Source organism: Podarcis filfolensis (assembly GCF_964270895.1).
Source record: "Podarcis filfolensis genome assembly, chromosome: 11".
NCBI classification, from domain to species: domain Eukaryota; kingdom Metazoa; phylum Chordata; class Lepidosauria; order Squamata; family Lacertidae; genus Podarcis; species Podarcis filfolensis.
In genome coordinates this window covers 38,509,603-38,525,351 of record NC_139613.1, presented here as the reverse complement: position 1 = coordinate 38,525,351, position 15,749 = coordinate 38,509,603, and the positions used below count along the sequence as shown (strand labels likewise).

The following is a 15,749-nucleotide window of genomic DNA, read 5'->3' as shown; positions in this document are numbered from 1 at the left end:
TTTATGGCTATTTACTTACCTGTCTTGTATGTGATATTGCATATTCAAGTCATTAATAACAAAAGGATTCCTCAGCTTTGAATAGGCAACTGCTTTGTCTAATGGAAATCCTAAATAAAAATATTACAGAATATTAGTTCACAATGATTACATTTGTATAAATCTTGGTGATGAATTGGAATTCTTACTTTCCCAATTGACCTATGTGAAGAGGCTGTGCAAATTATCTGCAATCCCTTCAACTGTGAATAGTATCTGGTTTCAAGTGAGTCTATTCATATTGATCCAACCAGCTTAGAAATTTTCCATAGTTTTTATTCCTTGTTTTAGTCAGCTAAGAAAGGATAAGTTCCCATTACTTCACTACATTGGACTTCTCCCATCCCAAAGTGGCTTTGCTTTTAAAAGAAGGCATTGATGCACCAATTGCAGTACAATTATCAGCATGTTTGCTTAGAAATATATATTTTTTATTTCAGTGAGACTTGCTCACTAATAAGTGAGTTAAGGAATGTGGATGTATATCGTATGTAGTTTTTTCCCTTGCTCCAAAAAGGGTACTAGCACAAGGTTATTATTGCCTGCTGACAAAACAGTAAGTGGCTGACCGATTGGTTTTAAAAAATACATAAATAGTACACCCACTTTCTGTTACCATCACAGAAAGCATGAACCCTTTGCAAACTAGAGCTGGAAATCCTAGTTTTGAGCAGGGAAGCCCCAGGGGGGTAAAAGCTCTAAATTCTCCTCCCCCTGAATAGACATTGCATTTAAAATATAAATAGGGGTTTCCATTATATGTACTTTACCCCGAGTGTAATATTCTAAACATGCCAATGCCCAAGTAAATTCCATATAAATAAAGGGATTTTCTTCCAAGGAAGTGTTTTTTTATTGCAGTGTGAAACAAATTGACACTGCTTTGTAGCATATAGGTAAGGTAAAGGTAAAGGACCCCTGGACGGTTAAGTCCAATCAAAGTTGATTATGGGGTATGGCGCTCCTCTCATTTTTCGGGCTGAGGGAGCCAGCTTTTGTCCACAGACAGCTTTCTGGGTCATGTGGCCAGCATGACTAAACCGCTACTGGCACACGGAGGACCGTGACGAGTGCCAGAGCACACAGAAATACTGTTTACCTTCACACTGTAGCTGTACCTATTTATATACTTGCATTGGTATGCTTTTGAACTGCTAGGTTGACAGAAGCTGGGACACAGCAATGGCAGCTCACCATGGTTGTGTGTATTTGAACCACCGACCTTCCGATCGGCAAGCCCAAGAGACTCAGTGGTTTAGACCACAGTGAAATATCAAGTTAATTGAAACATTATGTCTCTTCTATTACTACAAACTACTGAATTAATATATGCACACATATATACATTTTAAAGTAGTGTTGCTTAAGGCAATTTATTTTCTAATATTAAAATTACATTTTTTTCCAAAAAGGCAAAAAGATTCAAACTTAATACATGCAATATGAGGACATTTTACATTATTGTGATTATTCATGTGTTTTATTATTGATATATTTGCCACCCTGACTTCCTTTGGAAGGAAGGGAAGGATATTAAATAAATAAATAAACAAACAAACAAATAATAAACAAGAGAGTAATTACCTTTAGAATGAAAAGAAATGAGACAGTCACATAAAGGCCAGTTTTCCACAGGTTCATTCAAAATCACATCTTCTTCAAATATTACTACTGTGATATATTTAAACATGGAAAGGCGTTCAAGGATTTCATTCATTGGTTTTGATTTTGATTTCTTTGCCATAGAACATATTCCAACCATGATCTGTCTTTCTGGTGGCTAGTAATAATAATTTGACAAAGGTCAGTAACATAAATTTGGGTTTCAAAGCTTTTCACCATATGCTAACTGAACAATGACCATGCAATATTCTTACTAAGTATTAAACAACAGGCTCATTTCACAAACATTTATTATGCTTAAGGGGGAGGGAATGTAACCTGATATCAGAGTTTCATTCTCTAAGCAATACGCAGTAAAAAATTCTTCATATTTATGAGGGAAACAATATGCCTTAATACTCTTTGTGAAGAATACAGTCTTAATTGGCAAGCAGGGTTGCAGAAACAATGATAATATATAAAACATAAAACATAGTAAGCCCATGCTGCAAGTTTTCTTAAAAGTGCAATTGTTCACAAAGGCATTAGCTATGTCCCATCTACAACCTTCCAACAAACTTAATCAACCATGTAAATCTAAGAGTACCACTTGCAAGTAAAAATATTCTTCTGACTGGAATAAATTTACAAAGCAACAGCTTCAGAAACCCCATTAATTTCAATGTCACTTGTGAAGGATGCCCATGAAGCTGTGGTAAGAAGCTGTATGACAGCAGTGTGTTGGAATGTGTCCACAATAGTACGTGACTATGATGATACTTGAAGCAACAAAATGTTTCACAGCTAGGAAAAGAAATAAATACATTCTGTATTTATTATTTAAACAGGTGAGAGACTTAACTTTCAATCCAATAAATGAAATTTTAGTCAACACGAGTGAAACTAGAGTGAAACTAGGATATTAGTACTATATGATTTCTACTTTAACTGTCCTTCTTCAAAATGACCATTCAGCAACCGTAAATAAAAGCTATTTTTAAGAAATAAAATAGCTTGTTCCATAAATCTTTCCAAATCTTAGAATCTAAGATGCTAGTTTAACCATAACTGTTTCTTAATATTGCAATTATGAAACTTTGGGGCTCTTCTAAATAGTTTGAACCTGTTTCTTAATATTGCAATTATGAAACTTTGGGACTCTTCTAAAAGCTATCAATTTTGATTTCTACATATTGTATAAACTGCTGAAACTGGTCTTGATCAATTTGGTTTTAATTTAGCAAATGCCAATGTGTTTCTTTACAACTATACCCAACTAAGCCTTTAAACACTTTGCTGAAATGGGGCCATAGTGCTTATTGCTTTTTATGCTCATTTCCTATCTTCTCTGTTAACAACGCTTTAGTATCTTATCAACTCAAACAATTACTTGCCCCCAAACAATGAAAAAAGGACATACAGAATCATACTCATCGTCTTCATCTTCATGATCATAAAAGGCTTCAAATTCTGCAGACCTGGATGGATTCAAAAACTCATCTGGATCTTCACCACCCACAAAAAATCTAGGAATTTCGCCTTCTGTTGCAGTAACAGACATGATTACAAATCCTGAAAAGATCTACGTAGAAATGGCAGTCACTCTGAGAACTGAGACACTGTACATAATTCCCAGTGGCTAGGGTAATAAAAATCCTTGCCGTCTGGCACTGCTTACGCAGTTGCTTGTTACTCTGATAAAGTCAGCTGCCAAGTGCAGTTTAATTGATATCATCTGTCCATTGTTTCGAGTTGTTACATTCGTGAAGAAGAACCATGCAGGTTACCGCTTCCCTGAGATACTTTGGCAAATTTCTACCCTGGTAAAAGAGAGAAAAGTAAAAAGATTGAAAATATTTCTTACTGTAATGAGTTACTGAGAGATATTCAAGATAACCTACCCAGAAATACTTAACTTACTGCAAAATTCAAAGCTATTATTCACAATAGCCAAGCAATACAAAGTACCAAAAATAAAATTTATATTGAAAGATAAACATGTAAACAAAGTGGAAGTGTCATTTAACAGGCTGAATCATATCCACTTATTGCTCCTGAGAACTATGGAAGTAGAAAAACAAGAGTCATCTGGGAATGGTAGACAAAGAGAAAAAGCAATGCAGAAACATAATGTCACATTTTACCACATTTAGTAACAAAGTGGTAACAGCATTTGTGAGTAAACCTAAATTGCAAATTGAGTCATTTGTGTGCCAGGCTTCCCCCCCTGTCCTCCAACAAATACAAACATGATGCAACAGCAAAATCAGGGGCTAAAAGTTTAACAAATAAAAAGTCACAACATTTGTATACCTAGAAGCGTCATGGCTGACTAGCGAGAAGTAGTCTCTGAGATAAGGCACAGTTCTCCTCTCACTGCTCCCCATGTTCCTATAGCTATATCCACCAACTGAATCCCTTACATGATACAACAACCCGAATCCACTGGGGATCTAGCAAATGGAATATGGATTGTAGCTTCATAGTTCCTCTGAAGGAAAATGCACTGTGGCTAGGAACCTGAAGATATGCTCCAAAATGTTACCAAGTTGCTAAACAAATTCTCAGGACTTAGGGAACCTACAACCTCCAAAGTGGGGTGCAGGGAAAAAAGCAAAGCAAATAAAACTAAACTGCAGTCAATTTCCAGCTCAAGCAGGGAGGAGACTAACAGCCCTATGGTTTACCATGCATGACTCAGGCCAATGCAGCTGGGAGAAGGCAATAAAGTGTAACGTGAATTTAATGAGAAGGGATTTAATATCCTTCAAAAGGTAAAAGGATTTTATAATCCAAGAAAGTTGAAAATCCCAGGCATAAATGAACTCATCACTACAGAACAACTGGCTCTGACAGCTCTTCTGTTGAGTTATTTATAGCCTGGCAAGGGTGAAGTTTTTTCTAGGGGTCAATGTCCATGTATTTCCTCACATGCTTAAACCTTGCATGTTTTTTAAACCAGAACTTCATAGGTTTCATTGCTTGTTCTTAACATGACAGAAAGCAGTGGTATAGTTTCTGATGTCAACCAAATCTTGCACCAATTTCAGTAGGGCATAAAGTAGTATTTTGACAGGCTAACATGGTCCAACCCAAAATTTCTGGAAGCATTTGAAGAGCACCTATTTCAACACACACACACACACACACACACATATGATCATGTTACAATTATTATGAATATTTACTGAAAAGTAGGTCACACTGATTTAAGTTGTGTGCACATGATCACATAAGGGATTTGCTGCCCACACTTCATACTGCCCTTTAGTTTCCTCACCTTTTCCTAAGGACATATGACAGATTTCAAACTCTATCTTGTATTTACAGTCCATGGAACTGCCCTTGTTGAGCCATGAAAAATGTTTTTCTTCCAGCCAAAGCTATCTCCCACCTCTTTCACAAAACATCATGAACTGCTCGTCAACATTCCACAACTGACTTTTCCTCCTCTGCACTTAAGAATGTTCATAAAATACTCTGGGATATTCAGAAACTAAGCCAACGGAATGATAGGGGAAGGAACTCATGCATATGTAACATAATGCCAAACTCACTCAAACTAGGGGGGAAATGAAGGAATTGAAGAATGCAAGAAGAGAAGAGGGAGGGCCACAGGATGCTCCCAATCTTCCAGTTGTGGCTTGTAGGATCAGAAACATGATATCTGAACTAAGTTATTTCTGTAAGATGTTATGCTTCTTTCCAATTTCTAAATATTCCATGGCATGGAAAAATATCTATAGATTGGGGCAACAAATACATAACAGATCCACAGCTTGGTCTGAAACATGATGGCAAAGGAAACAAAAACATGTGGTTAGAAATGCTTTCAGTGTTATTTATCAGAATCTATTATTTTGGTATTTGAAATCCAGCTACTTGTACAGTTCAAAAGTTATGTACTATATTTATTTGCTTCTAGTAGTACAACAGTACAATGTTTTTTTTCCCCTACCGCCTTTTAAGTCCATCATTGGACAACTGGTGCCAAGGAATTTTACTGAGTGTAGATACATAGTTTAGCAGCATAAAGGATGAGGTCAATAAAGCTCCAAGGACAATATTTATTAGGTCACTGATAATGCCTAACCAACAGAGGGAAACACTACAAGAAAGGATTTATGTAGGAGTAATTCAAAGAAATATAATAAAACAGACAATAAAATCTGATATTGATATGGATTGAAGGAAGGAATAATTAAATATCTAGGGTCCAAATACCGTCAATTAATGCAAGTGCCCAAGGTAGTAACTCTTCTTCTTCTTACCTTTTAACATTTTCTAGTAGTGTTGGGCATTATCAGTGACTAGGGATGTAAATTAAGGAACTGGAGTTGGGGGGAGAAAATCTGTATTTTTCTGACCAACTCACTAAAATTGGCACTTTTACAATATTTTTAACGTAAACATCCTATTTAATAAAAATGTATTATAGATCAGTCAATGATTTGAAATAACAACTTCTTCTTCTTCTTCTTCTACTACTACTACTACTACTACTACTATATTATTTATACCCCACCCATCTACTACTACTACTACTACTACTACTATATTATTTATACCCCACCCATCTACTACTACTACTACTACTACTACTACTATATTATTTATACCCCACCCATCTGGATGGCTTTCCCCAGCCACTCTGGGCGGCTTCCAACAAAATATTAAAATACAATAGTCCGTCAAACATTAAAAGCTTCCCTAAACAGGGCTGCCCCCAGATGCCTTCTAAAAGTCTGGTAGTTGTTTTTCTCTTTGACATCTGGTGGGAGCGCGTTCCATAGGGCGGATGCCACTACCGAGAAGGCCCTCTGCCTGGCTCCCTGTAACTTGGCTTCTTGCAGCGAAGGAACCACCAGAAGGCCCTTGGTGCTGGACCTCAGTGTCTGGGCAGAACAATGGGGGTGGAGATGCTCCTTCAGGTATACCGTTTAGGGCTTTAAAGGTCAGCACCAACACTTTGAATTGTGCTCGGAAACGTACTTTAGCCCACTTTATAGCCCTCAAACCAGAAAACAAAAGATTCTCAGAATAAAAATCACATTCAAGCCTGAGATCAGGTATAAAAATAACATTGTGTTCCTATGACATCAGAATTATTCATATGGCATTTCTTCCTCTCTTCCTTCCCCCCGCCCCAGCATCAACTTTCAGCCTCTACCTATTAAGCAACAGAGTAAACTGATCACCTCTGAGGCATCAGGCCATGATGGAGGCATACTTTTCCTTTCTTGTAGTTGGCAGCAACAGCTCCCACTAAGGACCTCTGAGACAAGGGAAATGGGGTGAGTAGCCAAAATGCACTCAGTCCACCATGGTAAAGACAACTCTTCCTTTTAAACCAAAGTGATGAGATATACAAGTAGAACTTCACTTGCACTGCTTTGACCTTCCTCTCGCAACTCTTTGTAACCCCTCCCCACAAAGGTTTCTCTGGAGGTTTGGGGGACATTCTGGAACATTAAATGATCTGGCACAGTTAGTTGTAGTAGGGTAAAATTGGCAGAAATCAGATGGGAAGCTGTATTCATGGAGAACTGCCTTCTGTTCACACAAATCATTCTCTGGGTGCCAACCATAATTAAAACCAACCTCATAAGAATCTAGGTTTGAAATATCAGAACTTCCTTTCAGTGGAAAAGACCTGCTGTGCATCTATGGATAGACTGGACACCACTTCCCTACAATGGCTTTCCATGCAGTGCTGAATCTTCGTTCTTTCCCTGACTACCTTCACCTCCTCCAAACTTTAATTGTACTTCTGCTACAATCAACTTCACAGCCCTCTTTTCACTGTAAAGTACTAAATAAAACAACAAGAAAGTCCCAACAACAACACTGGACGACGCTTCACTGTTTTCACACACTACTTTAACCCCCTCTCCCCAACAAAAATAGTATTATCAACCCCGCGTTGAAGATCTGGTGTAACACAAGGTTTTCTTACCCTCTGCAAAATGAATGCAATAATGATGTGACTTATCTGAACTGGTATTAATTATTTTTAAAATGTTTACAAACTCTGAAAAATCACATTTTGGTATGAGATAAGAGCAGTGAAAGCTTGTCTTTGCTACTATCTATTGTTTTGACTTTAAGCCACAAATCCCCAATCTCAGCTATATCAAAACCTTGAATTTTAGTTTTCTATGAGGCTGCAACACTTCACAAGAGAAGACCAGCATAAAATACTTTAAAATGGACCAAGGAGTTATGTTTCTTGATTTTAGACAATGGGTGTTTCATTCTAGCCTTTTTTTTCTTATTAGTTAGATATGCTTTCCTAAATGTCAGTAATGACTATGACTTCATCGTCTAAAAACACTGAATGGCAGGAGAAGGCTTGTTTCTCACAAAACCAATGAGAATAGCGGCTGCTTGTTTGGTCCCACAAATGCTAGAAATTTACTTTTAAAAAAATGAAAGCTGGGAATCAAGGGATTGTAGCTCTTCCTCTCCACAGATGTCCATGTAAGGGACCTTTATTGTTCTGATAGTGTTGATACTGCCACAGATGAGAAGCACTGCTAGTTAGAAGAATCACTACTTAGCAAACATTTCAAAACAATATTTGTTAAAATAATGCCATCAAAACAAATGATGCAGAAAATTTTACAACTTCAGAAATTTATATTATACAATTGCCCAGAACATGTTATTCTCTTACCGAGAGTTAAAGTGGAAAGCTGAACTATGTAGAAACCAAAAGCCACAGAACAGCATATTTGCTAAAGAGTTCCCTCTTCAGTTAGTTCTAGCACTGGACAGTGCTCATCATCAGTTCACCTCCTAGGATAAAAGAAAGATTCAGACATGAATAGGTTTCTGTTGTGATCAAGGACAAGACAGCACATATATGCAAAAGTAGATTATGGGAAGATACAATATTGTAAGATACAGTAGCGATTTTTTAAAAAAGCAGCTTAATCCTACACACAATTACTCAGGACTAAGTCTCAGATAGTACCCTTAGTAATATTGTTCTGAGTAATCGTACATGTGATTGGCTTGTAAGAAAGAAACATTAACTGGAATTTGAAACTGAAGCTGGAGACTGAATATGAATCAAAGCTGGAAAACATATTAATTTCAAGGTCTATATAAACACTTCCAAAGAGGGATTTATTATTTATAGTGACATATTGCATGCACAGAACTAAAGGTCATGTCTTACAAAGCATTGTATGTTTATTGCTTTTCAATGCATTCTATCTTAAACAGGATAAAAATAAGGTATCTGCAAGGCATCCAAGGGGTCTTAGGATATTGTGGCCTCTCTCTCTGCTGGTAAAGAATGAGGTCCATCCTGGAGACCTCTTCATTGCAGCCACGGAAACACGTGAAACCATCTCTTACACAATGGGGGGTAAATCAAGCAAGCCCTGTAGTTGTCCATTTCCACACCAATGGAAGTATACACCAGTCCCGCAGCCACCACTCTGGATTTTTCCATTCTTCTGCCACAAATTCCACTGCTCTGCTCCAACCCAATTGAAGCATGTTTTCTGATAAATTCCACTAAATTGAATGAGATTTACTGTCAAGTGCATATGATTCAGCTATACATGTGGTTAATGCTGGAAAATAATTTCCCAGAAATGGTTCCTTACAAATATCTGCCGCCTCACTCTCAGATCACATATCAAAATGCCAGAACTAAGAATATATCTAATTAATAAATATTTGCACCTGACATAGCTGTCAACTTTTCCCTTTTCTTGCGAGGAATCCTATTTGGAATAAGGGAATTTCCCTTAAAAAAAGGGAAATGTTGACAGCTATGGCACCTGAATGGCCAAACACAAAAGCTGTTAAGCCTACCACACACACAAAATAAATAATATTGCCATTTGTCAACTCCAGTTTTTAAAAAAATAATATGCCCTTGCTCCATGAGAATGGCATTTCCCTTCTTTCTGTTTGTTGACATGATAGTTAATTCAACTAGTTTTTTTTGGTTTTGTTTTAAAATTTAAAAACCCTTCACATCTTCAGACAAACAAGCAAACAAACAAACAAACAAACAAACAATTTATTATTTAGGAGTATTTATACCCAACCTTCTAACCAAAGTTCTTGAGGTGGCTTACAGTATATTTAAAACATAATAAAATAGACATTGCTACAATAGTCACCACAGGAAGACAAAGGTATATTTAAGTCCCTCTTCTTGCTCTCCAACATTCCATAATAATAATAATAATAATAATAATAATAATAATAATAATAATTTCTGCAGCTGAATCTATTGGCCTAGAACTGCCTGCTTAAGCCTCTAGATGTTAGTTCCAGCCAGGCCAGGACTTCCACACTGGGTGGTTGCTGTTTATTACTCGCCTAGTCCCGGGCATGGTAACAAAAGCAGGTGGTGCTGGGGAGCAAAATTGTTACATGCCTCCCACCCTTCAATTATTTTCTCTTTTAGCTTTGATGAGATCCTAAACATATTTTGGATTGATTAGGTCTTATGAAATTACCATGTTTTATTTATTCTACTCTCGCTCAAACCTAATGAACCTCTTTAATTGGATTAGCAGCATATATTGTATACCACCCTTCGTCCGAAGATCACAGGACTGTTCACAACATAAAAATACAAAATGAGAATGCAAAATACATAATGAAACAAAAACAGAACACAAAATATGTAATAAAACAAAAATAAACCAATAGCACCCCTTCTACAAACGTATTTGACAGGCCACAGAATGCTAATCAGCCAAAGAACTGCTTAGAGAGAAACATTTTTGCCTGGAGCCTAAATATATGTAATAAAGGTACCAGGTGAGCCTTCCAGGGGTGAGCATTCCACAAACAGGGGGCCATCGCAGAAAAGGCCTGTTCTTGTGTTGCCACCTTCCAGACTTCTCATGGAGGAGATACATGAAGAAGGGATTCAGATGAAGTTTGCAAGGTCTGGGTAGGTTCAGATGGAGAGAGGCGGTCCTTGAGGTGATGCGGTGCTGAGCAGTTTAAGGCTTTATAGAAACCAGAACTTTGAATTGGTCCTGGAAACCTAAATTGGCAGCCAGTGCAGTCGGGCCAGGATCAGTGTAATATGCTCTAACGGTCTTGCTGTGGTGAGCAACCCAGCCACTGAAATTCTGCACCAGCTGAAGTTTCTGAACTGTCTTCAGAGGCAGCCCTATGTATAACACGTTGCAGTGATCTATATATGTATTATCTATATGACTCTATTTGTAAAACAAACTTGTATCATTCTAGTTTCACGTTACCTTGACACCACAACGAAACTGCAACTGTAGATACATTTGTTCTCCTTTTTTGCAGAATTAGGCAATTTAATATAAAAAGAACATAAACCTTTAGTTACTTCAAGAGCAAATCTAAATGAATGTTATTATAATAAAGAAGAAGCAGAGTAATCCTGCTGGCTTTGTTAATAGCTCAAAAGGCATTGCTAGTAAATATCGAAACTATTTTCATGGTTTGCACACTTTACAAAAAACTTAAGTCTGAAAGGCAGCCTGCTCAAGGTCATTTGGTTCTGTTTAAAATAGATGTGCTGATGGAAACTACAGCAAGGAAGCTTGCAGGAGGAGCACATGCAATAGTTATCTGAACTCTAGATATGCAGCAGAAATCTTCATTTTTTAAAATATGTTAATCCCATTGTTTTTAAAGATGTTATTTGTACCTGTTTTTATGTAACTATTTCTTTGCTACATGTTTCAATTTTTAAAATGGCTATGTCAGTTTGTTTCACAAGGAGTTTTCTTGGAACATAAACACACATTGCATACAACTCAATTATACTCAGAAGGGACTCGTGGAAATTATGGAGCTAAATATGTCACATCCATGAGTTTCAGTGAGTCTGCTTTGAGTAGGGCTAACACTGGATAGACTTTAGAAGAAGACAGAAGGCAACAGGGACTTAATCTATTTGAAACTCAGAAGCATGAGAAGTAACTCTGTAACACTATTCCCAAAGAAAGTTCTACATAATCCAAGTAGAAACAAGGTTTCACATCTATTGCATTCTTTTTGTCACTGTCATACTTTCATGTTTATCCTTTGCTTCTAGACTAGTCATCATATGGTCTAATATTTCTGCTATCTATGGTTACAATCCTAAATATATTTATGGTACAACCCTAATCATCTCCATTCAGAAGCAAGTTCTACTGAATTCCTTGTGGCTTTCTCCCAGGTAAGTGGGTTTAAGTTTTGCACCTTTAACTTGCCAGTAAATCCTGAAAAAGACAGGGCTTACTTTTAAGCCAACATAGTAGGGATGAAACTGCAATACCTCCCTTTTATAGCTTGATCCAATGCAGAATTAGGTGTGCTTAAACTCACATCAATTTAAAATAGCTTAGGGTCACCTAACTCTGTAACTTATCAGGCTGTTAATTTGATCACCATTTGTTGTGCGAATGGCCTTCCTTCATCATCTCTTAACAACCAGGCTAAATATACCTGAGTCAACGGCTCTCTCAGACTTGTTACACTTCAATGCCATTAATGAGTTCTAGTAAAATTTATTTACTTTAATGCATCAGGCTCAAGTATACCAGGTACCCTCTCCATGTCACTTGATGTCTCTAAAATGTCCTTGCCATAACAGTTAGAAAGCAGCTTAGAGTGGACTGCAGAAAGACACATATCAGCAGTGTTGCTTCCCCACCCCCTTCAGTTGGTAGAGCATGAGACTCTTAATCTCGGAGTCGTGAAATTGAGCCCCACATTGGGCAAAAGATTCCTGCATTTGAGGGGGTTTGACTAGGTGATCCTCAGGGTCCCTTCCAACTCTACACTTTTATAATTCTATGTATCATTTTATTCTGGGTACACAGTTAAAGGCACTCTTTTCTAGATGAAAAGGGCTAGTAAAATATAATAATAATAATAATAATAATAATAATAATAATAATAATAATTATTTCAGTATTGTTACCTCATGCCACTCCGGGTGGCTTCCAGCAGATATAAAAACATAATAAAATGTCAAACATTAAAAACCTCTAGATACAGGGCTGCCTGTAAAAATGCGCCGCTTACTGTGAAAACTTCCTGCTGAGCACTGACACCTTTCCCACCCACCCCTAGAAGAATAGCACTGTGTATCAGACACCAATGAATGTGCAGCAAGTTAAGAATCGAGTGGATAACATCAAGCCAATGGTCTGTATGTGCAACAGACAGACTCCCAAGGCAGCTTGCCCCAGCTATTGTGGCAACATTAATTTATGCTGCAAATACGTAGTTATGTGCTTGTAGCAGGTGGCGGAGAGACACACTCCACCACCCCACCGTCCCCCCAACCCTAGGGTTGCCACCTGTCCTGTTTAATACAGGATTGCCCTGCATTTCAATGTCAAATGATATGTCCTGTATTGACACAGTCTTGTCATGTACTCCAGGTCCAGCTCCTCTCTGCCAAGTTAGGGGTCCTCTCCAAATGCATGCGTTCGAAAGGGTGCGTGAAAGGGCATGCATTTAAACTCTGGGTACCCAAGCGCAGGCAGATGTACAACTTTGTGTGCGTGTGCGTGTGAGTGCCCCTGTGACAAATTCCAGATGGGCCATCCTGTTAGGCTGCAATAGATTGTAAGGGATTGCTTTGGAGTCACTTCAGCACCAGATTAAAAAAAAGAAGAAAAGTCCCCCAACTGTCCTGCCCTGTACATATTTTGCCAGGAAAAAAGCAACGCGAAGGTCAGCTGCACTGCGCCTCCACGTGCCGACGCCCCCGCTGCTGCAGAGGCAAGAGAAAGAAGCGCCCGCCAAGGACTGGAGGAGGAGGAGGCGGGAAATGCGGAGCCTGACGACCTTGACTCCCAGAGCCTCGTCGGCGCTGGCTGTAGCATAGCAGCCCAAGTGGGGCTGAGGGGAAAAGTTCCATCGCCCGCTGGGACCAATTAAGCAGCAGGAGCCACATGGACTTGTGCGATGCGCGGCATAAAAAACCTCCCCAAGCTTCTATGTTAATGAGAACAACGCCGACCATTATTTCATTATTTGTACCCCGCCCCCATGACTGGGTTGCTCCAGCCACTCTGGGCGGCTGCGCATATATATGCCTGTCTTCTCTTTAACTCAGCCCGTGTTTAAAAAAAATAAACATGGTCCACATATGAATTAAAGAGAAGACATAGATAGATAGATAGATAGATAGATAGATAGATAGATAGACCACGTTAATTTTTTAAAAAACACGGGCTGAATTAAAGAGAAGACAGGCGTCGTCTGTGAAGCCGCGCGAAAATAGGTTCGTCGAGGTGGCCTGAGGCGGAGTTTCTTCTACCTGAGCAAATAACGTGAAAGAACCGGAGGAGAGAACAAAGCGCCTTCTCTTTTTCCCCCGCTCCTTTTTAATTTTTTTATTTATTATTATTTGAGGGAGCCCTGCATTTATTATTTATTTATATGCATTTATTATTATTTACTTGAGGGAGCCCTGCATACAGAACCGGGACGCGGGGTACGGGGGACGCCAGGGCTCCCTTTCCCTTCCCCTCGCGCCTCCGCGTGGGCAACTCAGGGAAGGCGAAGGCGACGTGAGGAGAGAAACGGCAGTTGGGCTTGAGGGAGGGGGAGGGGAGGGTAATTAACGGAGGCACGCGCGCGCGCAACACACACAGAGAGAAACTGGCCCCCGCGTGCCGTCCACCCTCAGCAACACGCTCTTTCCATTCTGGGCCCGCCCCCCTTTTTCCATTGGTGCCCTTCGGGGCAGCCTTGGAGACAGACTAGCAGTTTTGGGGCTGTGCGATGTGACGCGGTGCGGCGGGGGGGTTGTTAGGAATACCCCTCCCGCCGCCATCCCGATGTCCTCACCTGAGCTAGCCGCCGCGGCTTCTGCTGCCTCCGCCTCCTCCGCCGCTGTTATTGCTTTACTTCCTTCCCATTGAGAAAGGAGCAGGGGGCGCTGCAGCCGCGGCCACGCCCCCTCCGCCACCCTTGACCCCCTCAAGCCTCTTCCCCGCCTACGCTGCTTTGCCTCACAGTACACCTATTGTAGGCTCCGTAGAGAGATAAAGGTCTAGACGGGGAATTTTATTGCCTGGAGAAAGAACTTCCGGGTTTCCTTTGATGCTATTTTCCTTTCCCACCCCCGCTCCGGGGCAAACGTGATACATCCAGGGCTTTCAGCGCAGCTATGATTGGGTAGCAGAGCATCGTCTCTCTCTCTCTCTCCCCGCCCACCCCTTCCCTGCGGAAGCAAGAGAGGGAGCCCCCCCCTCATTTTAAACCACGCTCCTTAATGCTCTTGAACAAAAGCAACGTGTTGCAAATGACAAATGCAACTTACATTTTTATCCCCGTGTTGCAAGCTGAAGAGGAGAGAGTTGCTGACGAAAGCCCAGCAGAGTCGCCAGCTCTTTGCACTGCGCTGTCAATTGAGAAAGGAGTGTGGATTATATAGGTCACTATAATTACTCTCTACATCGCAGTTAAAGAGCGAACGTGACTCACCCGCTAATCCTATAGTATAGACATTTACTTGGAAGTTAGTCCCAGGGTTTCCAACGGGGCTTGCTCCCTTGTAAGGGTGCTCCGTTGTCCATATGACTGATGAGTTTGCAACAACCTGCAACGTTCCCTAGGGTTGGTCTAGCATTGATGGGAGAGGGGTGCTTGAGAGAGGGCGCTTCGTAACAACTCTGAAATGCAGCTAAGTGTTAATGAGTCCTTCGAAGTATATATTGTTGCCAACATATTTTGTATACCAGGGCTCCTAAGCAGCTCGTTGAAAGGCTGCAGTGGACTTGTTCTCTTGCTTCCCCCCACCCTCCGTCACTGTCCGTTGTGGAGCTATTCTGAATTTCTAGAAAAGTAATAATAATAATGATATTATTATTATTATTATTATTATTATTAACAACAACAACTCCATACAAAACACACCTCAGGTTGCAGGAATCTTATTTCTAGTTAAAGTTCCCACATCGCCTCCAGAACCCGCCCAGCGCTCAGCTCGACGCAGACGGCTCGCTTCTACGTTTTCATACCAACGCGCTGCTTCTCCACCTCTTTCTCATCAACATAAAGTAGACATTCCTAGTAGCACAGTAAGTTAGGCGGATGTAGTACTCTTCTTTTCCTATCTCTATGGTGCCCGCACGCTTTTC

General features: G+C 39.8%; 1 protein-coding gene across 33 annotated transcripts in view; it reads right to left on the bottom strand.

The window, feature by feature from the left end:
- Positions 1 to 15,718, bottom strand: part of PPIP5K2 (diphosphoinositol pentakisphosphate kinase 2) — a 55,340-nt gene extending 39,622 nt beyond the window's left edge. For 4 of the 33 annotated variants that reach the window (XR_014539766.1, XM_083576561.1, XM_083576559.1 and 1 more), the window contains exons 1-5: positions 14,455 to 14,668; positions 8,318 to 8,439; positions 3,062 to 3,461; positions 1,624 to 1,819; positions 20 to 110 (exon numbers count right to left, since the gene is read on the bottom strand). Coding sequence is in view for 25 of the 33 variants with exons in the window: in XM_083576561.1 (XP_083432687.1) it covers positions 20 to 110; positions 1,624 to 1,819; positions 3,062 to 3,202 (428 nt within the window). In the remaining 8 variants the exon portion in view is untranslated. Of the gene's footprint in view, positions 1 to 19; positions 111 to 1,623; positions 1,820 to 3,061; positions 3,462 to 8,317; positions 8,440 to 10,886; positions 10,931 to 14,454; positions 14,677 to 14,929; positions 15,011 to 15,525 lie in introns of those variants that run through there. The other 29 variants (XR_014539760.1, XR_014539761.1, XM_083576548.1 and 26 more) reach the window with 18 other exon arrangements.
- Between the last annotated feature and the right edge of the window lie 31 nt (positions 15,719 to 15,749).